Source organism: Girardinichthys multiradiatus, chromosome X (genome assembly GCF_021462225.1).
Source record: "Girardinichthys multiradiatus isolate DD_20200921_A chromosome X, DD_fGirMul_XY1, whole genome shotgun sequence".
Taxonomy (NCBI): domain Eukaryota; kingdom Metazoa; phylum Chordata; class Actinopteri; order Cyprinodontiformes; family Goodeidae; genus Girardinichthys; species Girardinichthys multiradiatus.
This window is the reverse complement of record NC_061817.1, coordinates 29,619,759-29,642,601: the sequence shown is the minus strand read 5'-3', so window position 1 is coordinate 29,642,601 and position 22,843 is coordinate 29,619,759. Positions and strand designations below refer to the sequence as shown.

The following is a 22,843-nucleotide window of genomic DNA, read 5'->3' as shown; positions in this document are numbered from 1 at the left end:
TCAGCAGTTTCTGAAATACTCCGACCAGCCCGTCTGGCACCAACAACCATGCCACATTCAAAGTCACTTAAATCACCTTTCTTCCCCATTCTGATGCTCGGTTTGAACTGGAGCAGATTGTCTTGACCATGTCTACATGCCTAAATGCATTGAGTTGCTGCCATGTGATTGGGTGATTAGAAATTGGCGTTAACGAGCAGCTGGACAGGTGTACCTAATAAAGTGGCCATTATGCATTTATCACTTTTATCCAAAACAAGATTAAAAATTTGGATATAACAGTGCAATTAATATTTAAGCTAACAATAAGCTACTTAGAAAGAAGACCACTAGTCAGTAGTCAGATTCTAACAGAGGTAAAAGGGATGACAGTGTAGAAACAGAGTGCAGGTATAAAGAGAAATAGGTGCTAGAAGTACTACTACTTGTAGAGGTCAGGAAAAAAATACAAGACAGTCATTGATTGTATGGGAAAAGGGTTAAAATAACCAACTGTAAATGTATCAAGCATTTTAATGATGCTTTGAGACAAGGATTTTGTATTAAAAAAACATTGATTAGGACATCTCGTTTACATGTCAGGCATTCTTACTGAGAGGCAGCCAAATGGACTGGAACCATCCAGGATGTTAGCACCCTTTTTAAAACTTCCCAGCCAGACAACAGGATCATAATGAAAGATTCAAATATAATCAAATGTTGAAGAAATTCCTCTGTTGATTCAGTGGAACACAAAGCATAATTCAGTGATACAAGCTGCTCTGAAGTTCATCGAGTTTGGTAGTAGTAGATTCAAGGATGTTACAGCTGACAGGGTTTGCATATTATTGAATCTGTAAAATGTGTAAAAAAAAACTGACTTATACATTTTTTATACACTTATACATTTTTGTAAATTTGACAAATACCGTAAGAACAGTGAGGTATGAAATGTTCCATGTGCATTGCCAATTCCATAAAGTTCAAGGCAATTCCTCCAACAGATCAGTATCGTCTTAGTGCAGGATCTGCTATTTTGTCCTAATAACATCTTTTAAAGCTGCATCGTCACAGAGACAGGATACGGACACTGGCTTTGCTTTTGTTACAAGGTTTATTCAAATAAATAAAATCTCTAATTTAATCAGCATGACTTTAGTAGATGCATATTTGATATATCAGAGCAAGTAATAAATCTTTGAATTATACAACTCACACCCAATGCATGTTGCATGAAAAGCACCCTAACCTCTGGTGCCCCCAACCAATCAAAATCTAGGAAATAATCTAAATTCTGCGGCAGTATAAATTGTATTGAGGACAGCAAAAACTCCCAATTCTCAGCAGCAAGCAAAAACATGGAAGGCAAGGCAAAGCAAGTGTATTTGTGTAGCAACCTTTTACACAGAGGCCAATAAAGCAATCTGTGACCTTCATGTAGGAAGCAAACATTTCACGCCCTGATTTAAAAGAGCCAACAGTTTTTGCATATTCCAAGCGTTCAGGCAGTCTGAGCAGCATAGAAAATAAATGTTACCTCACTTTGTTTAGTCTTTGTCCTGTCAACACAGAGTGAAGTGGTCTCTGATGACCTGAAGGTTCTATATGTTCATACATGACTCTGAAATGTATTTATCCTCAATACCATTTATTGCTTTATAGATCATCAACAAGATTTTAAATGCTATTATTTTACCAACAGGAAGCCAGGGCAGTGATTTAAGGACTGGTGTAATGTGACCCATTTTACTGGTGTTGGTCAGGACTCCGACTGCAGCATTTAGGATTAGCTGCATCTGCCTGATTGATTTTTTTTTTTTTTTTACAGACACGTAGAAAAGTTGGTTGCAATACTCTAACCTACTGAAAATAAAAACTTGCATCTTTTTTTCTGTGTCCTGCTTTGATTAGAAACCTTTTATCCTGGCAAGACTTTTAAATTAATTTATTGATAGATTTTATTTTGTTATTAGAGTTCACATCCATTGTAACACTTAGGTATTTTGCTTGCTCTGAGGTCTTTAGCCCCATAGAGTCTAGCTCAGTTTTGATTTCTAATCTTGCATTTTTTGGACCATATTTACTCAACAGAAAAACCTCTGGTTGAATTTCCTAGCATGGTTTTCTCAACAAAGTTTACAGCATTCCATCAGATTCATTATGCAAACTGATGGATTTCATCTAGTCTTGAATATAACGGTGGCTCGAAAAAGTTAAAGAACTTTCCTTTTATTGATTTATTTGTATTTTAGTTTTGAATCACTGACACGGATAACAAATGTGTGGAGTTAATGGCAGTAGGGTAGTAGGTTTATTCAAATAAATAAAATCTCTAATTTAATAAGGGTATGGACTAATTCTTTCATTAATTTGTATCCAGACAAGCCATTAAAAAAAAGCGCCCTTTCAAATTTACTTGAAGATATTTTTGTTATCACATTTTATTACAAAATTAATGAAAAGTGCTGTTTTGTTCTGTTTATCCGGAAAAAAATTTTTTTTCTCATTTATCAAACGAGAGTAAAAAATAACTGGAGACAAAAACAAGTTTAGCTTTTTTTGTGTGTTCAAGGTAAACTCGATTTTTGGTCTACATGGCCATTTTCATCTAGCGTCTTCACAACTGTACTCGAGTTAAAAATTGCCAGCTTTTATATGGCGCTTAAAACGGGTACTGAGGTTTTACTTTCAAAATAAAAGTATAAATCCCTTTTATAACCACGCCTGTTTATTCTTGGTCAACAAACCAAAATAAAATTACTTAACTAAAGTACTTCTTTATTACCAGTGAATTTATTTTTGAAACTGTGCGTTGGAGGGTTCTAAATAAAAAGCAAAACAAAAAATTATATTTGTATTTGAAATTCTAACCGGAAGCTGTTTCTTTAGGGCGGTCGAATGACTCGATGCTAAGCGCTCCCATAAAGCCGACGCCTATAACGTTGCTGACGGTGAGTTATCTGTTTTGTTTCTTTAAAGTTTAATACTTTAATCAGGTTATCATCTCTCCGTCGTTTGTTTTTCATATTCTCTCATGATGGCACTATGTCGTCTTTCGAATTCATGGCCTTTCGAGAAATAAAAACTACTGAGGCTAAGAGTATATTTTTTTAAAATGGCGGTGATGGCTAGAAGGAAGTTTGTAATGTACTAGGAAGCATGCATATATGATTTCTCCTAAGAACATATATAATTTTCAGTAAATTATCCTTACACTGAATGTCAAAGGCCACCATTGTTTAAGCTCGGCAATAAAAACGTCGCCTCCCGTTTAAATTTGGATGAGCAGTTTTACGCCCATTGAAGCGGATGTTTCTGATTAAACAGCTGCTTTCAGAGCTGAGCGTTGAAGGTTTTTGCCTTTTCAGGACAGTAATGCACACAGAGGACGTTAGACACGCGACAGGAAATAAATAAATATAATGTTTAAGATAAGTAAGCAAAACCGATTTAGACATATCTTAAATATTAATTGAAATTGGGTTTTTGTTTTTTTGCTATATATTGTTCACGTAAAGCTAAGCATACGTACGCATTGTTTGCTATTAAATCAGAATTGCTTTTCCTCTAATGACAATTTTTTTTTTTTTTTTTTTTTTTTATTATTTAGCTGTTTCATATCTCCAAATAATTTTTTTAAATGTTCATTACTATACTTAAACTTGCAGGCTTCACTGGTCTCACAACTTTACTGTTAGCTAACAGCTGCACATAAATCCGTTTTTTATCTTATTCTTGCAACTATGGTGTGCTACAAGCCATTTTTTGTTTAGTTTAAATCAAAAAGGAATTTGCAAATACAAAATTGATATTACATAGCATCATGCTGTAGGACATCTTTGCCCTGTTATTAGAAATGTTGCAATAGAAGCAGATGATTAGTGATTAAACACAGATACTGGTACTGGTGTTACCTGGGACAAAAACACATCAGTAAAAAAAAAAAAAGGAAACGGAAACACAAAAGCAATCAAGAAATCCCAAATGTGAAATGGAAAAGAAAAGCCAAAGTGAAATAGACAAGCAAAAAGATCTATAAGAAAAAGAGCTTTACAGAGTTTTAGGTGATCGGTTACAATGTTATGGCTGATTGATTGTCTTTATGTCAGTATTTAAAAGCTGCCAGAACCAGATCCTAATTTTATAAAACAATGTCCAGAAACGTTAGCAGTTTTGTATAGTGCGCTGCATTGCGTCTTATCAGTGCATCATGCGACTTGCGTTCATTTTTTTTCTTTGTTCATGGCATGCAGCGGTATTCTGAATTTCCTGTGTGCAGTAGTGGTTTTGAAGTGAGTAAGTTGTTTTGCTGCCTTAAAGGAAAGGAAGTGAGATTGTGTCAGATAGAGAAAGCAGACAGCTCATATCTTCGCTCCAAATTTTAGCTCTTGCAGACAATTTTCTCCAAAAGATACTCACAATCAAATAGTCAAATATCTTAATGTCTTTTTTTTCTGAATAATAGAAAGACAGTTTGTTTTTGTTATTTACATGTAATGTATAATGGATGGTGATGTGACGTGTGACAGATTCAGTGCCAGCAACATTATGAAAGGTTAAAAATCTCTTCACATTTCAGGATGTCTATGATGAGTCAGAAGCTCATCCCAACTGAGTCAGATGCAAAGAAATGACATTTTAATGCTGCTCAGTATTTACATGACAAACCTCTTTGTCCTAATTTTGCTTTTTTTAATTAAAATTCAGTGTCATACTTTGTAAAGTTTGCCTTTATTTTCAGTGTGATTAAAATCTTGCATAGAATAGGATAGTTTTATTGTTATTGCATTGTGCAAGCGTTCGTACAACGAAATTTGTTTAAGCAGCTCCATAATTTAACAGTTTAATTTGGAAACAGTAGAACATTAGCAGCAATAACCTCTTGCATAACTGCAAAAACACTTGAATTAAAACCAGTTAAAAGGAGAACAGGAACCAAATAATTTAAAATGGTCTGTTTGGTATAACACAGCAGTAGCTAGGGTGACTGGAGAGCAGGATTGTGCCATTTTAGTGTAGAACTGAATTGATCAAATTTGCAGTATAGACGTCATACATGTGCAAAACAGGCGCAGGTCGGTTCATTATATTTCTTTTGAGTGTATTGCAGTGTTTGTTCAGAACAGCCATGGCTCTGAGGGGAAAAACTACTTTTCAAATGACTGCTATGAATAAATTATATCTGGCGTTCTGCTTTTGCAGGTAACACCAGAGCTGTTATCATTATGTTATCCTTTAACCTTTTGTAGTTGGAAGATAGAGGGAGCAAACTAGCCATATTGGAGAAAAAAGAAGGTGGGGGGGAATATGGGGAAGTGCAGATGCATTTCCCATAAGTCATGTCAGCCAGCTCCTCCCCTTTTTGGCTGGGTGCCAGCATCAAACCGAATTAAGAGCCAAGCAGCAGAGGCTGGGCTTCGAGGCATTGCTGAAGACCATGAAGGATAAGGAAGGCAAACAGAGCGCTTAGTTAATGTCGTTGTGGTTTCAGAGCAGATACCAGGGAGAGGCAGCAGTTAAGACTAGCGTCTGTCGGTACGTGCAAACAGAGAGTTGCTTTTGTAGGTGTTTGTGTTTTTTTGTTTTTTTTTTTTGTTTTTTTTTTTCAATTTCCTTACTGTGTAATCGGGGTGTGGTGGTGCAGCACTGCGGAAGTAATATTTTAACCGCCTTGCTCTAAAAGATCTTGCAGTGCATTAAGGGCAGTAAAGGTAATGTGAAAAATTTAGTCACACTTATTAGAAGTTGGACACTCGTTTGGTTGTAGGTATGTTTAAGTACTGTTTAAGTTATGCTGATAAATCAGAAAATGATAAATATGTAGGTGGTTTGATTAGCTTGAATCAGGATTTTAGTGTTAATCTTTGTGGACAGGGCATGCCATGATGCAACAAGCTGCAACTGTGCCTCCCCAACTGATTTTCAGCTGGGATCCGATGAACACCCTTAGTTTAATTTAAATATATTTCTTTTATTTTCCTACACGTTCAGCTCGCCACACTCATGCAAGTCTTTGTTGGTAGTTCAGTCTGGTTGAGTCTTACCTAATATACTTAATTTGACTGGAACAGAGTAATTGGTTTTATTGAAACCGTTTCAGCTGTCAAAAAGAGGCCAGGGTTTAGTTTTCTGTATCATCTACCCACTGCAGACTGTCAGAGTTTCAGTTCGACTTCATATTCAGGTCTTTTCTTTTAGAGCTTGGAGGGCATAGTCCAACATGTCGACCTTTTATATGGGCTATAAAAAGCAAAAAAAAAAAAAAAAAGTGTTTGCCTAATTGCTGACCTGAGAAACATTTACTCCTTTGTCTCAGCAGTTTCATGCTAATTGGAGCTGCTGGTTTGGTGAAGAAGTTACTTTTGTTCTTTTTAGTATCATTTAATAATAAGAACGAACTACTGAAACCTGTTAAATGGTTGAACTGAGAAGACATTTTTGGTAGTTCATTTTGTTCTTTTGATTAAACCTCTATAAAATTGGCCTCTAATAAAAATCTGCTAACACACTTCAAAGAACTTTGTATTCATATAGGAATAATGCATTGCTGGTATCAACAACCATGCAACTGTATAGAAATGCTGCAAATCTATTATGTTTCACAGACATCCGATGTAACTATTACCAGTGCAATTTACAAAATTTTAAGCCTTGCATTAGTCAAACTACAAACTTTCTTGAGGGATTCCCTACATAAATAAACGTATGCTTCTCAAAAGGGGCTCAAAAAAGTAATTAAAGAATATCATGTAACTGAGATTTCAACTTAAAAAGTGGTTGTAATTGTCCAAAAATAATTTGACTTGATATTCTCTCTTTCAGAACTATCAGATGAAATGGCGGTGAGGCAGAGGCTTTTCAATTCAACCGCTCCATTCTCTGGTTCCCCAAAAGCTGAGCTAAAGGGATCATATCCGCCCAGCTCCAGCAAGGAGCAGGAGACAGAAGAGGAGGAAGATGAGGGGAAGGACAGCAAATTGGGCTGCATGGAAGAACCAGAATGGATTACGACCCCACTGGTAAACAAACTCCTCACACATGGAACTGCAGAGCAAGTGGGAGAAATGCCAATAAAGACCTCTACCATCATCGCCCAGGCTGAATGTAAGTGTTTTTACTGATTTATGAGGATATAATGTTATTACTGAGTGTGACTGGATTCAATTTAACACCAACATTTCTTTAGGTGAAACTCAGGACTCCCAGGAATTCAGTCCATCTTGTTCTGAAAGATTTGTTGCCTTCCCAAATTGCTTTACCAGGTAAGTTTCTCATTGCTCATTACTATTTTCCTCTCACAATTATTTGTGGAAATGAATGAAAATAACCCGAATTTGTATTGCTTAGCCTTCCCTCAGATCACAACCATGTGGCATGCCCAATTTCAGCCTCGTTTCAAGAGGCACATCTCACACGGGAAAAGAAGAGCCAAAGACGGCAAAAGAGCAAAGGAAAGAGAAAAAAGCAGGGGAAGGGAAAAGAGAAGCAGCGGCGGAGACATCGAATTCCCTCCGGCGTCCCTGAACAAGAAAGTGGCCTGATCCAGGTGAGAACTGTTTCTATCCAAACACTTTTGTTGGCATAACAGTAGCCTGATATTAACTGCATTTAGACCATATCAGAATAAGACACCGCTGTGCAGTCAGCATCTTCTGATTACAAGAAACTAGGTCATATTTTAAAGTAAGCAGTAATTAAATTAAGTGTAACCTAGCGTTGATTGCATAATGTGGACATGTAAACACTTTGATTGCGTGCTTTTTTTCACGAGCTATAAAACATGGTTTCAAGGCCTCTGCTGGCATTTAGCTGCTTTACATTTCCTGCAGTCAGTATGAATGTTCCCAAATTTGTCCTTTACAAACCCCCTGTCTATCGTTTTAGTAAAACATTTACTTGACTGGATTCATTGTATACTGTGTTCACACCAGAACTGATTTTAAAGGATGCAGTGCCACATTTTCTCGAAGTCAGAAGCCCAGACTTTTAAACATCCTTTTGCCTAAAGCTGTGGAAGTGAAACACTGAACGTTGCTTATCACGTCCATGAATTTTCAGCCTCTAAACATATAAACATTATAATTTGACCATCTCCTGTAGGAGGAGTTCTCTAATGGAGGAATAAGCGACTTCAGCACATCCCGCTGCAGCAGCGTTGAAAGCTTGGTGGAGCAGGAGTGTGGCCATCCTCTCTACGACAGACAGATCTACCCCACTGGCTCAAGTTGCTCTCCTCTGAACTGGCCTCGCCAGGTCTTTGATCACCTCTCCAGCTTCCAGCCGTATGAGCAGGACATCAGCTCAGATTCCCTCAGCAGTCTTGGGGACTGCTCTCTCGCCCTTGCAGGTCTCAGAGGCGTTGTCAGCCAGGCAGATCCTTGCTACGCGGGGCCATTTTTCAAAGATGTGGAGTGGGAAGCTAGGGACAATGAAAATACATGTTTAACAGCTGATTCAGAATGCAATGAAGGAACTATCTTTTACAATGAGGTATGCCACCATCTTTCAATTACATTTTTTAAGCTATTGTTTATATAAAATTAACTCATGTCTTTTCCTTAAAGAAAATCCAACCTGTGGACTCTGAATATAAGGAGGGGAGCGAATACATCCTGTCGCGGTTTATCAAAGAAGGCTCCTATGGTGAGGTTTACAGTGCTCAAGATGTCAACACAGGATTCAGATTTGCAGCCAAAAAGGTGAACTAGTTTATATTGCCAAACATTTTTTCTCCACTGTCCGATCTAAAAGGGTGACATGTAGGATTTTATTCTGTATCTCCGTATTTTCTTTGAACACAGATTGCCCTAAAGAGATTCAGCAGTGAGGAGGTGGGTGCGTGGAGTACCCTCAGATCTCCTTGTATCACTGAGCTCTTTGGAGTGGTTAGAGAGGGACCAAATGTGGTTCTTTTAATGGAAGAAAAATCAGGTAAACAAGCTTTGTTTTTTCCTTTTTTTTTACAAAAAGTGCATTTTGTTGCGACTTCCACAGTAATGTGCAAAGTGGCAGTTCAACTGTTCTGAAATAACCGTTAACCTGCCTTTTAAGTGCTGCACTTTGAGCTAATACATTTTATGATAAATTATGGACCTTTTGAAGTTTTTAATCAAGACTCTGATTTTATCTGTTATGTCCAGGCTCCCTGAGTCAGCTGATAATGGAGCGTGGCCAACTGCCAGAGGATTTAAGTCTTCACTACCACGGTCAGGTTTTAACTGCCCTGGAATACCTAGTAAAGAAGAAAGTGGCACATTTAGATATTAAAGGTATGTATTTAAAAAAGCCTGATCTGAGTTGTCCTAAAGCTAAAAATATGAATAAGCGAGAAAACTGATTTGATCTCTTGACATACACAGAAAAAAGGAAGTAAGATTGTATGGGTTTTTATAAACTAAAAATGGCAAAAAGTAAAGATATTTCCTTCCTTCATTTAAAGCTGAAAAACAGCCTTTTTATTTTATTCATAAAACTTTATGACTTGGAAATATTAAGAATTTGTTTTAGTCTGTAAACTCCTAAATATGAACACCCTCACGTCTTATAGTATCCAGTGGAAAATATAAAGAGAAAGTATTCCTCTGAAGAATTTGTCGTTGTTTAGCTGTTGTGTGGAACACGAGTGTCATAGTTACAGTCTAGATTTGATCTTGAGGCACCTGTTTGCTGCTGACGGGCTGGGAATTTCCCACAGCGTGAGTCACAGCCACCAGTCAGTAACCGCGCATGTGCACTTGATCAGGACAGCGAGAAAGAAAAGAACCACACAGAAGGGGCATGAGGGGGATGGGTCGGATTGCAAGAAGCAGTCCGCGAGACAAGCAGAGTGAAGGAAAAAAAAGTACAAGTATAGAAAGTGAGACAAGTAGAGGAGGAAGAGAAACGTAATAGAAGAACAAAACAGAAAAACAGAAGGAGAACTCTAAAGGAGGAAGTATAGCAAATGAAGCGAAACAGACAAAAACATATTTTCTTTTGAGGCTTAGGCGTCATCTGGTGTTCAGGACACTTTAATAACAACAAGAGCAATGGCTGTCCTCATTATTCATTCCACATCAAAGTAATTTGTCCTGCAGCTGTCCAGATCTGATTTCAGATTTTGCTCTGCCCACTAGCAGCTGAATATTTTAGCTGAATCAAGGCTTCTGTAAGGCCACTGATTAATGGCTCTGCTTGGATCTCACAGCTGACAACGTGTTGCTGTCAGAAGATGGGAGAGACTCCTTCCTGTGTGACTTTGGACATGCAGAGAAACTCGACAACCAGGGCCTGAGCCTCAGTAGTTCCAGAGGTAAACATTGTGCACCTTTGGCCAATCAGCTGTGTGATGTGGAATTTATCCAGTCATGTCTGTATTTACTGTTTTCTAACTTAAATCAGATCTGAAGGGCACAGAGACCCATATGGCCCCTGAGATTGTAAAAGGAGAACCCCGTGGAGCCAAAGCAGATGTGTGGAGCAGCTGCTGCATGTTGCTCCACATGCTGAATGGATGTCAACCATGGACAAGATACTACACCTGTAGACTGTACCTGAAGGTGATGCTCACAGTCACACGGAACAGACAGTAAATCTGCTCCTCTGGTTATTCATATCAAATCCTAACAAAATTGCCTTTTCCCACGTACACAGATTGCAAATGAGCCTCCGCCAATCGGAGAGATTCCATGTGACTGCAGCCCTCTTACAGCTGAAGTTTTAAAGGCTGGACTCCAGAAGGATCCAGTCAAGAGATTATCAGCATCTCAGCTCAAAGAAAAAACTGACAGAGCTCTAAAAGAAGGTGAAGTAAAGCTTTGGTGTATTTATTTTTTCTTTATGGCTGTATTTAAGCAGTTTCGGGGACCCATCCAAAACTGAAAGTTTGCTACTGGGGATCAAATACTCTAGTGATAGAAATTCAATACCTTTATAGCCTATTACATCCCAGTTATTGCAAAGAAACAACTGATTTAGCTCTTTAATCATAGATGGAATTTACTATAGCTCAATGTTTAGCGGCATCCCTGCTCCAACACGCCTGGTACAAATGAATAGCTATGCCTCTGTAGAGCTGTATGACATGCTGATGAGGGGTTTCAGCAATTTGATTCGGGATTGTTGGAGAACAGATTCATCTAAAAGTTGCTGGACAATAGCTCTCAAGAACTGGAGTTGGGCACCCCTGGAATAAAAGCTTACAGGTGCTTCTCAAAATATTAGCATATTGTGATAAAGTTCATTATTTTCCATAATGTCATCATGAAAATTTAACATTCATATATTTTAGATTCATTGCACACTAACTGAAATATTTCAGGTCTTTTATTGTCTTAATACGGATGATTTTGGCATACAGCTCATGAAAACCCAAAATTCCTATCTCACAAAATTAGCATATTTCATCCGACCAATAAAAGAAAAGTGTTTTTAATGCAAAAAACGTCATCCTTCAAATAATCATGTACAGTTTATGCACTCAATACTTGGTCGGGAATCCTTTTGCAGAAATGACTGCTTCAATGCAGCGTGGCATGGAGGCAATCAGCCTGTGGCACTGCTGAGGTCTTATGGAGGCCCAGGATGCTTCGATAGCGGCCTTTAGCTCATCCAGAGTGTTGGGTCTTGAGTCTCTCAACGTTCTCTTCACAATATCCCACAGATTCTCTATGGGGTTCAGGTCAGGAGAGTTGGCAGGCCAATTGAGCACAGTGATACCATGGTCAGTAAACCATTTACCAGTGGTTTTGGCACTGTGAGCAGGTGCCAGGTCGTGCTGAAAAATGAAATCTTCATCTCCATAAAGCTTTTCAGCAGATGGAAGCATGAAGTGCTCCAAAATCTCCTGATAGCTAGCTGCATTGACCCTGCCCTTGATAAAACACAGTGGACCAACACCAGCAGCTGACACGGCACCCCAGACCATCACTGACTGTGGGTACTTGACACTGGACTTCTGGCATTTTGGCATTTCCTTCTCCCCAGTCTTCCTCCAGACTCTGGCACCTTGATTTCTGAATGACATGCAGAATTTGCTTTCATCTGAAAAAAGTACTTTGGACCACTGAGCAACAGTCCAGTGCTGCTTCTCTGTAGCCCAGGTCAGGCGCTTCTGCTGCTGTTTCTGGTTCAAAAGTGGCTTGACCTGGGGAATGCGGCACCTGTAGACCATTTCCTGCACACGCCTGTGCACGGTGGCTCTGGATGTTTCTACTCCAGACTCAGTCCACTGCTTCCGCAGGTCCCCCAAGGTCTGGAATCGGCCCTTCTCCACAATCTTCCTCAGGGTCCGGTCACCTCTTCTCGTTGTGCAGCGTTTTCTGCCACACTTTCTCCTTCCCACAGACTTCCCACTGAGGTGCCTTGATACAGCACTCTGGGAACAGCCTATTCGTTCAGGAATTTCTTTCTTTGTCTTACCCTCTTGCTTGAGGGTGTCAATAGTGGCCTTCTGGACAGCAGTCAGGTCGGCAGTCTTACCCATGATTGGGGTTTTGAGTGATGAACCAGGCTGGGAGTTTTAAAGGCCCCAGGAATCTTTTGCAGGTGTTTAGAGTTAACTCGTTGATTCAGATGATTAGGTTCATAGCTAGTTTAGAGACCCTTTTAATGATATGCTAATTTTGTGAGATAGGAATTTTGGGTTTTCATGAGCTGTATGCCAAAATCATCCGTATTAAGACAATAAAAGACCTGAAATATTTCAGTTAGTGTGCAATGAATCTAAAATATATGAAGGTTAAATTTTCATCATGACATTATGGAAAATAATGAACTTTATCACAATATGCTAATATTTTGAGAAGCACCTGTATATCAGTCCTGATTAGTCTGCTAATACATTGACGTTCCTAACCACGCCAACAGTGTAATCCAGCATGTTTGTAACTTAGAAGAATAAAACCAGTACATTAAATTACTTTATTGCTCTTATCTGGTACATGTGTAATGATTCATGGTCAAATCTGATGTAGAAAATGGTGACTGGAAAGTGTATTTCAGGGTAATTGTTTTTTCACTGCAGTTGGGGGATTAACCAGCTCAGTCCAGGGACCTTACACAGAGCCTCTGTATGTTCCAAACAAACCACCTGATGACCTGCACCCAATTAATAGCAGCGGTGACTTTGAGGATAAAGAGGAACACACGAAGTCTGCTGACAGTGTCATAACAGGCCTAAGAACAATGGAGATCAGCCCCCGTGAGCCAAAGCGAGAGTCATTGAACGCCCCACAAATGCTTATCCCTGAGCCAAACTTGAAGAGAAACAACAAGATCACCACCGTGCCTGAGCTTGAGCTTCGCAAACTGGAGCGAGGTGAATTTTTATCCAAGCATGTAATTGTTGACATGTAAACAATTTGATGTTTGAACTCTGCTCATGCTCTTCTCATGCTTGTTGTTAGACTTCTACCTGAGCAGTCTGTCTCAGCTTCCTTCTGCGGAGATGCAGGAGCAGCTCCTGTCTTGCATTAACAGTGACCATTATTGCAACTGGGAACTATGGGATGAAAAGGTAACTCACATCACAGAAGGGCACATTGCTTAAATTTAACATCAAGGCTTAATATAGACACCTTGAAAAGAAAACAAATATTTTGCAAAACTGTTTTGTAAGTTACTATAAATCTATTTTAACTGAATAACTTTTATTCTTTCAAGGACTCTGGTCGCTGGTCCCTGAATCCCGGAGATGATTACAGCTCCGGTTTCTTCTCTTATAACAGTCAGCCAGATGTCCAGGTTTTCAGTTTAGATTTGCTTGGTCAAACACCACCATGCTGTTTTGAAGGTGAGATAAAGCTCCAAAACATCTCTCCGTCCTCTGAACCGTTCCATATAGTACAAAACTATACATGTCTTGTGTTTTGCTTTTGGTACAGGGGTGGATGTCTGCATCAGAGACTTCAGCAGGAGAAGAATTCAAATCAGAGAGAAACGTCGGGTGAAGGTTGGCCACATCGCCACTGGCATCAGTGATCAGGTTAGAGTTGGTCGCTTTCACACACAGTCAAAAAACTGATTTGTTGAAGGAGAGAGGGTTAAATAACGGTCTCTGTTTTAGATTTCAGAACAGGTGTTCACCCTGGAGACTCAGCACAGCCAGCAGATCAGTCACGATGACGAGGTGCTGGAATCTGGTCTGGAGCTCCGCTGTGTTCTTGCTCCAGACTTCAGTTCTGCTTGGAGGTGGAGAGTCAGGGATGGAGTGTTGGAAACAAACAATCTTTACCTACCGCTGGCTGAAGTGCCGCTGATCCACTCTCTGCTGAAATGATTTAAAATTCACCCTCCAATGCTTTTTTTTAAGCAGTGCTTTAAAAATGACCATTTTAAGAAAAGGTCTCTTCTTTACAGCTTTAGTGGTGAGTTTATTTGTAGCAATGTGTCTTGTAATGTTTACCTTTTGCTTTTTATTACTTTTTAACTTTGAGGCAATAAGCATGTTTATGTAGAACATGTTTTCATTTTCTAAAACCAGTTTGTTACTCCATACTATTTATATGTAGGCCATTCAATTTTATGATGTTTGCAATGAAAAAGGTGTTGTGCACAGCGTCATGTGAAAGTTTTGGCACAAATTACTGTGAAATGGTAAACAAAACTTTATATTTTTTGGTTTTCCACAAAGATTGGAACTTTTCATGGTGGTTTCATCTTTTTAATAGTCATGACTTTCATGTGTTCAGTTACATCTCCAGAAATTATGATATTGCGAAAAATACTTGGTTGGGCCTCCTTTTGCATGAATTACTGCATCAATGTGGTGTGACATGGAGGTGATCAGCCTGTTAAATTGTTGAGGTTTAATGAAAGCATAGGTTGCTTTGATAGCAACCTTCAGATCATCTGCATCGTTGGGTCCTGGTGTCTCTCATCTTCGTCTTGAAAACCCCAGTGGACCAACAATATTTCAATGTGGATTCTGTACCTCTCCACTCTTCAGACAGTGACATAAATATTGAATGTTTTTACAATATTCAACATTTTTTTGGTTTTAGATGTACCTGTAATTATGATTATCCTATTAAAAAGTATAACATTTTCTCATCTTCTGTTTCCCAACATGTCAGATTTATTACCATATTCAGCAGTCATTTTAAGTCTGTTTACTGTCTGTCAACCTCTGCTTCTAAAGCCTTAAATTTTAATCAAATGTGGCCAGAAAGGTAGATTTTCATTTGAGCATTTGATGCAATACACATTAAGAGTTTGGTGTAGATTTACAAGGCACAGACTGGCTGGAATCAGAGATGTATCAAGGACATGGACTACAACTGTTGTAGTCCTTGTGTTAACCCATTCCTGGACCAGAGACAACATCAGAAGTAACTTATCTACACTGAATGGCCTATATCTCAGAGTTGCAGGTATGAACCATATACCTCAGGTCATCAGAGACATCTCTGTTTTCAGGACCAGAACTAAACAAGGAGAGAATATACTGAGTTTATATACTACTTGGTTGTGGAAGTACCTGAAATCCTGAGGTGTGCAGAAACTGGTGGATTTTTTAAATCTGGACTGAAAACATTGTTTACAGCAGCTTTCTGGTAAAGGCTCACAATTATTTAGTAATTTAATTGTTCTAAATGTGCATTTGCAGTGAGAAAAATATATATGTAATATTAATACAATTAATATTTTTACAGAAGATTTGTGAAGGACATTTTTCTAATTAGGAACCTAAAGTGTGGTTTAAAATCTGACAATGCACAAAATATATAATGATGCATAAAAAAAGATTACTGGGCCATTTTAGGTTCTAAAAATATTAATTACTTCCTAGAATGTTTCTAATGCAAATTACTAATGTATGTCACATTTTTGTGTTGATGTCCTTTAACATAAAATTTGAATTTTCATAACCCTACTACATAAATTATATAAATGAATATTTCAGGCAGAAGCAATTTTAAAAGACTTACATATTTAAAGTTGAAAAACATGTATTTTTAGCAATTTTTGGGAAATTGAAATTTTTTTTGTTCATGGGACAAATGTGTTAGAATTTTAAAGGACCTCTTAAGGGTGAAAGGTCAGCAGTTCCCATTTTTATTGTGAAAGCATTCACAGCAGCAGTTTAACTCGGATCTTAGTGGTGAGAACAAATATTTGATACACTGCCGATTGTGCAGATTTTCCCACTTGCAAAGCATGTAGATGTCTTTAATTCTTTATCATAGGCACTCTTCAACTGTGTGATAGATTTAAAAAAAAATCCAGAAAAATCACGTGTGATTTTTAAGTAATTAATTTGCATATTGCTGCATGATATAAGTATGTGATTCATTAGAAAAACAAACCTTAATATTTGGTACAGAATCCAGGCGTTTCCTGTAATTCTTGATGAGGTTTCCCCACACTGCAGCAGGGTGGGCAAACCCACTCCTCCATACAGATCTTCTCCAGATCCTTCAGATTCTACTACTTCTGCCTGAAATATTCAGGAAGGTGAGGGATGAGCCCAGAACTACACAGCAGGATTAGGTCCTGCTGTGTAGTTCCAGTCTATTGTGGAGACATTGGAGTTTGTTTGATTGAGTTTGTGGACAGGTGCTCTCATACAAATAACGAGTTCAAACAGGTGCAGTTAATACAGGTAATGAGCGGAGAACAGGTGAGCTTCTTAAAGAACTAACAGGCCCGTGAGAGCCGGTATTCTGATTGTTAGGTGATCAAATACTTATGTAATACAATAAAATGCAAACAGATTACTTAAAAATCACACAATGGGATTTTCTGGATTTTTGTTTGAGATTCCAGCACTCAGTTGAAGAGTACCTATGTTAAAAATTAAAGACATCTACATGCTTTGCAAGTGGGAAAACCTCCATAATCGGCAGCGCATCAAATACTTGTTCTCCCCACTGTAATTGCTGTATGAATGAAAAAATGTGTGGTATTCTGTGCCTTAGGTTGAGACCCATCAAAATACTACATAAGTTGTTGACAAGAATGTCCTTACTTTCAGCAAATTCAATTATATTCTGACTTTCAAACCAGCAAAAGGCTCTAAGGGTGTATTCACACTTGCCACTTTTGGTCCGCTTTCAGAGTTCGTTTCCCTCCTTGGTCCGGACCTTTGTGCAGGTGTGAATACACTCAAACGAACCCTGGTCCGGACCAAACAACCGGACCGAGACCCACTTTTTGAGGTGGTCTCGGTCCACTTCCAAACAGAATCCTATCTATCTATGAAACCAACCAACTTTTATAAAAAGCTTTGCTTCTTCTCATTTGGTGTTAATCAGTCTTCTGTACAGCTAGGCAGAACCATTGTCTGCGGCTGATTGTCAGACAAGATTTGAGGGATCAGAAAAAGTAAAACATTATTCCAGTGTTTCTTAATGGTGATTCCAAGTAGGTACCCTATAGCTATAGTCTTAGCTTTGTTTATGCTAAAATGTCACTTTCCATTAAAAATTGAATATCTTAACATTTTCAAGGATGGCGGACATTCCTCATTTTATAATAAAGCATTTTCTGAGAACATCCGAGTAGGGATACAATAAAAAATACGCTAAAAATAAAGATTTTGTAACATCTCTAAAAAGGGAAACATTTTAAATGTCGCATTTTCTGAAAACACTCTCCTAAGCAAGATTCCAGTCATAATTCATTGTCTGAACTACACACACAAGTCATAACAGGGAGAGTTTAAAAGATTTATTCTCCTCATCACAACATAACAAGTCACTGCAAAAATGTTTTCATGGGAACCTTGAGACAATTTTCACCCATATAGAAAAGTTGTAGACTTAGAAACATCAAAGTGACTTCATTGTAAAAAAAAAAAAAAAAAGCAAACACCAAGGCACTGACAAACAAGGAAAATGTATAAAAAACCCTTTTGCTGCGCGATGTTGCAGCAGTTTGAATAACTGTCGCAAAAATACAGTACTCTGAACGTGTCAAAAGTGAGGTAAGCAGCCTACTGCTTTCTGTGTACGCAGTGCAACTTTGTTCGTAAGTCAAAGCAACTGTTGGCTCATGACACATGGCTTGATTTGGAAATACAAAACAGACCCAATTTCTTTTATTTATATATATATATATATATATATATATATATATATTAAGAGGAGTCACATTAAGGTCGTAACGGCTTTCCAAACACCCCAAAACAGTAAAGGTTTAAATTTATCTAGCCATTTTTAGTGAGTCTAACAACAGTTCGATATTTCATTTCATTTCAAATGTAAACAAACGGAGCACAATTTACTGATTAGGCACTCTTTGTTAGTCCCTGAAATAATAAGAAGCTGTGGATTCATGACAGGACAGGGAGATGAAAGAACTGGGCTTAAACCTAATGGTTATACTTGGTTGAACGGACTTGGAACTTTTTAGTCAACTTAATTGTTTGCAAAAACATTACATTAAATCGACTCAACGTGACCACCATCTAATTCGTCCGTAGCCGGCAGTTTGTTGAAGATTCCCATCAGGGACTACTCATAAATACGTATGAATGAAAACTGGCTAGCATACAGACATGATGATGAAAATGAAAAAGAAACAAAGAGCACTACAACTAAAATAACAGAGACAACCCTCTTCATCCAGCTGAAATTTAGTTTTAGGGTTAAAAACAGAGTGCAGTGACTTTGTACCACTTAAAAAATAAATTATGCAAAATTACTTCTTTATTAAAATCTAAATCCTCCCCATCCTTCTGATTTTGTGCATTATCATGCACAGCTCTCCTCCTCAGCGGCACAATGGTCACAGGTACAACAGCGCTTCTCCAGTCCAACTCCCAGTTTCACAGGAACTGTGGTTCTCCATGTACGAGTTCCTCTAGCTCAGCTTTTTTTTTTTACTCTGCCTCAACTTGTTTCTGTTGACCCTCCGATCATCTTTTCGTTCCTGTTCCCTCAGTCATAGCTCTTCCCATCTTTCTCCTCCCTGCTCCTCACATCTGGCGAATGACTATAACAGTGGTAAGAACACCAGCCAGGAAAACCCCCAACGTCTGCCATGTGGGTGTGCCGAAGTAGGAACAAATACCCTCCTAAAAAAAAAAAAAAAAAAAAAAACAATTATGGAGACACTTAACTAATGCCTGTCTGACACAGCGCCAAGGAAAAGTTTTAAACCACCTCAGATCTGATCAATAGCTCTTTAATATAGTGGAAGATTTTTTTAAAGATCAAAGTTGGGAGAATTACTGAAATTACTGGTTTCATGGAAGAAGGGTCTAAAATTTTTTAAACAAATGTTATTAATGATGTGCTTAAGCCGCATTTGTAAGCTACTTCCTCACCCAGCCACCTTGCTCCCTTATCCAGTTGATCACATGATCCCGGAGGTAGTCTATGGTCCAGTTGATTATTGTTCTGATGATTTCAGGAATTTTGGTTATAAGGGCCTGAAAAATATGTTAAAAAAAAAAAAAAAAGTGTTTATTATCCACTAATGAATCCATAATGCACAAAGAGAGGTACAACAGAGGGAGCGTCACGTACTTTTATGACGAGTCGACAAGCGAAGTAAAAGAGCGCGACCACCCGGCCCCAGTTGAATCTACCGTCAGAAAAGATCTGAAAGGCGACTTTCATGAACACGTCTTTTGATGGGCTGAGGGCAGAGTCCTCTATCATCCTACGGAAAACATTAGATTTGAGTTCATTTGTGAGAGGAAGGTTAGTAAATAAACAGTAAGACTAAGAAAGAATAAACATTTGTAGTATTTCTGTTTGAATGTGGAGAGCCAATCTACCTTTGTAGCTCCATATTTCCATCCAGCTCATCTCCAATCTGCTGGAGGCACTGAGCGAGCTTCTTATGGTTTGGGTCACATAGCTCCGTTGCATCCAGCTCTTCCCTGCTCACTACGGCATCACCGTCCACGTGCCGCCGAATCCGCTCGTAGATGAAACTGCTCAGGGGCAAACCACAGTAAAATGTCTCGCACTTACGTCTTAGAAACTATAAAACAATAATGTAGCTACAATTACAACACAAAATACGACTCTAAGGTAGCAGGCTATGTACAGCACAGACGGCCTCACTTTAAAATAATAAAAAAAAACATAACAGTTTGAATGAAACAATGACCTACTGCCCAGAATTAAAACACACTCAAACGTTAGTCTAAAACTGAAAGATTATCTCTTTCTTTATCTTCTATAATCTCTTAAAAACACCAAAGAAAAATAGCAACGAGAGTTTGTTAACTGACCCCGAATCCAATTCAAAATAAAATCCAATACGAAACTAAATAACTTCTCCTAAAGCAAAAATATAATAAAATAAAATGTAATTTCGAGCATCTGCTGGCACTTATCATCCGGAGGTTTATTTTACAGCATTTCAAAGCGTGGAAACTGTCACCTATTTGGCTTTATATTAGAGGAGTACTCATATAAACATTTTGCATCGGGATTATTGGGCGAATTCATCACGGTTAGCAGTATTATGACAGCAGTCTTGTTAGAATGTGAAGCCAGCAACATAAATGTTAGAAACATTACTGTTTTTTTGTTTTTATAAAACATTTGGCAGGCACTTTTTTTTTTAGATTATGTTAAGAGATTAATTACAGTCTGCACACTATTGTGTTTTAATTAGCAAAGGAGAAGATTTAACAATTTTAAAGGCCTTAAATATGTGTTTGCAAGTTATAGCGCAGTATATATACTTCAGACTTGCATTGAAAAGGTTTGCTGGAAGCTTTGTTTAAGTTCCTCTGCTGTCTTTTACCAAAGTAGAAACTTGAACTGTTATAGACAAAAAGCCTTGGGTGTTGAATGCTCATAGTCCTGAAAACCTGAGAAGTTAGTAACAGACAGACTTTTGAACCGACAAACCGAGAGAAATACCTTTCTTGCTTCATGATAAAAAAGAAACAGCTGGTTTTAACAAGCACGGCTCTTTGGAAGACAATATTTTTATTAAACAGAGCGCCTGAGACACTGAAGACCACAGCCTCTGCACATGGAGGGCCGACTCTACCAACGGAGCCAGTCAGGGCCCAGTTTTAATGGTAATTTTAATTTAAAAACATTCACACTAGCCACCTAAAATGTTATTTTGACAATCAAAAATGTCATTCATGCACTTCTTTGGTGTGGAGTACTTTAGAGAGTTTTTCCATCTACTCTTTTTCAGTATTGGCATTCAACAAAAAGCAATGAAATGACACCTACTTCGATCACCGGTGACTAATGTATTGCTCATCTGATTGCCTGCAAAGGACTGTGACACTCCTACAGTGGCTCTAACATTTTGTTGAATATCGCCATGAGAACCTACTGATTGTGTTTGACCCACTATTTTATTCTCTTTTTATTTTCTCATCGAGATTGCACCACTTTCCATTAGATTTCACATTTAAGATAAAAATAACCTATGCTGGCTACAAGCATCAAGAGCAGTGAATAAATGTGACTGCATTGCATTTGAAATATAATTGCGAAACAGATCTTCCGAAATGTCTTTTGGGTAATGACAACTATAATTAGGTTTGTTGTGCAGCTCCACAATGCATATTTTCTCTGAGTACGCCACCTTCCTCCCACAACTCAAAAATATGAATGTTATGTTAATTGGTCTCTCTAAATTGCCCTTAGGCATAAGTGTGTGTGTGTGTGGTTGTTTTGTCCTGTGTGTCTTTGTTGTACAAGGAAATATATTGTAATCTACTCACTTTGTAGATTTTGACTGGTCGTCTTATCAAGTTTAAAATTTCTGTGGCTCACATTACTTAGTTCACGTTATGACACATTCGGATCATTTTTTGGATAATTTCCTAAAAGTCAGCCAGTAATGCAGTCACTATTACTTTTGAGCATCCATCCATGGCAACACCTGGAGTCATACCTAACTTTCTGATACGAGTGCAATATGAGTGCAAGACTTGCCACTTTTTAAACAGAAATTCAGTTAAAAACTCCTCTGTGGGAATTCAGTGGTATTTATTTCTTTAAAAGCAGCAAAATGCCTCAAAACTACTGTGAACCGTGAAGTTTGTTTACCAGATGTTAAGTTGATGTCGATATGGAATGACGAATTGCAACACAATATATCAGATTATTTAATTTACAACAGGATGAAGTACTTAACTGAAACAGACTACATTAAAAAGTAACCTCATTTAAACAGTTTTGAAAGAAAAAGACAAGGCAGGTGTGAAATGTACTTACTCCTTTAACAACACAGCTCCCACTTCCACAATCGGATCCACTGAATTTCCTGAGAAACAAAAGTCAGGATGAGTAACATCATTTAAATGCTGATACATCAGCACTGTGAAAATCCCATTACATAAATGTCCAGCGACTAAACTTCCTCGTTAACGGGATGTTTACTTCAAAACAGATATCTCAGATGAGACTTCCAGAGCACAATGGAATCATTTTAAACCCAATGAGTCAGTTTTAGCTAAATAATTTCAACTGGTTCCTTCTTAAACCAGTAACATGTAGCTAACTGGTGAAAATAGACAAAAAAGTAATGTCCAGATATCTTTGTTCCGGTGTTAGTCTCTAGAGGAAGAAAACCCTCCAGCCTCAACGCTAACACGTAGCGGTTTTGCTAAGCTAGCATCATTAAGGCAACATTGTTTGCGTCCGTTCGATCAACCTAAAACTAAAAATACTGAAGCAACCCGCTAATCCGGACGGATTCCAACATCTACCAAACATCTATGAATACTGTCACAGCTTAGATGCATAAAGAATATAGTGGATCCTAGCCAGTACCTTGATCACCTCCACCTCCTTCTGCCATTTTGCTTTTCTGCCTCCTACTTCCGCACAGTCATGTGACTTCATGTTTCTTCTGAGCTCCTCTTTGATGCTGATGGGACTGTGATGGTCAAGAGGTTAGTCACTCCCTGTCATCTCCGCATCAGTTACCGCATATATGCTCAACATCA

At 38.2% G+C, this 22,843-nt stretch overlaps 2 protein-coding genes across 3 annotated transcripts; one reads left to right on the top strand and one right to left on the bottom strand.

Moving 5' to 3' along the window:
- Positions 1-2,838: 2,838 nt before the first annotated feature.
- On the top strand, positions 2,839-15,009 carry LOC124862201 (mitogen-activated protein kinase kinase kinase 14-like). Of its 2 annotated transcripts, none has more exons than XM_047356023.1 (16): positions 2,839-2,930; positions 6,802-7,083; positions 7,166-7,241; positions 7,327-7,525; positions 8,080-8,469; positions 8,544-8,678; positions 8,781-8,910; positions 9,120-9,248; positions 10,166-10,270; positions 10,360-10,517; positions 10,612-10,762; positions 12,983-13,276; positions 13,365-13,474; positions 13,621-13,750; positions 13,842-13,942; positions 14,024-15,009. In XM_047356023.1, the coding sequence occupies exons 2-16, from the start codon at positions 6,816-6,818 to the stop codon at positions 14,234-14,236; spliced, it is 2,589 nt and encodes an 862-aa protein (XP_047211979.1). In that variant the 5' UTR covers positions 2,839-2,930; positions 6,802-6,815; the 3' UTR covers positions 14,237-15,009. The 2 variants fall into 2 exon arrangements, with proteins under 2 accessions (XP_047211979.1, XP_047211978.1); XM_047356022.1 differs by lacking the exon at positions 2,839-2,930 and adding an exon at positions 5,359-5,514.
- Positions 15,010-17,613: 2,604 nt separating this feature from the next.
- On the bottom strand, positions 17,614-22,764 carry LOC124862417 (apoptosis regulator BAX-like). Its single transcript, XM_047356313.1, has 6 exons — positions 22,668-22,764; positions 22,110-22,158; positions 19,685-19,843; positions 19,431-19,566; positions 19,229-19,333; positions 17,614-18,976 (listed from the first exon to the last, which is right to left on the bottom strand). Exons 1-6 carry the CDS (start codon positions 22,693-22,695, stop codon positions 18,878-18,880), a joined length of 576 nt encoding a protein of 191 aa, XP_047212269.1. The 5' UTR covers positions 22,696-22,764; the 3' UTR covers positions 17,614-18,877.
- Between the last annotated feature and the right edge of the window lie 79 nt (positions 22,765-22,843).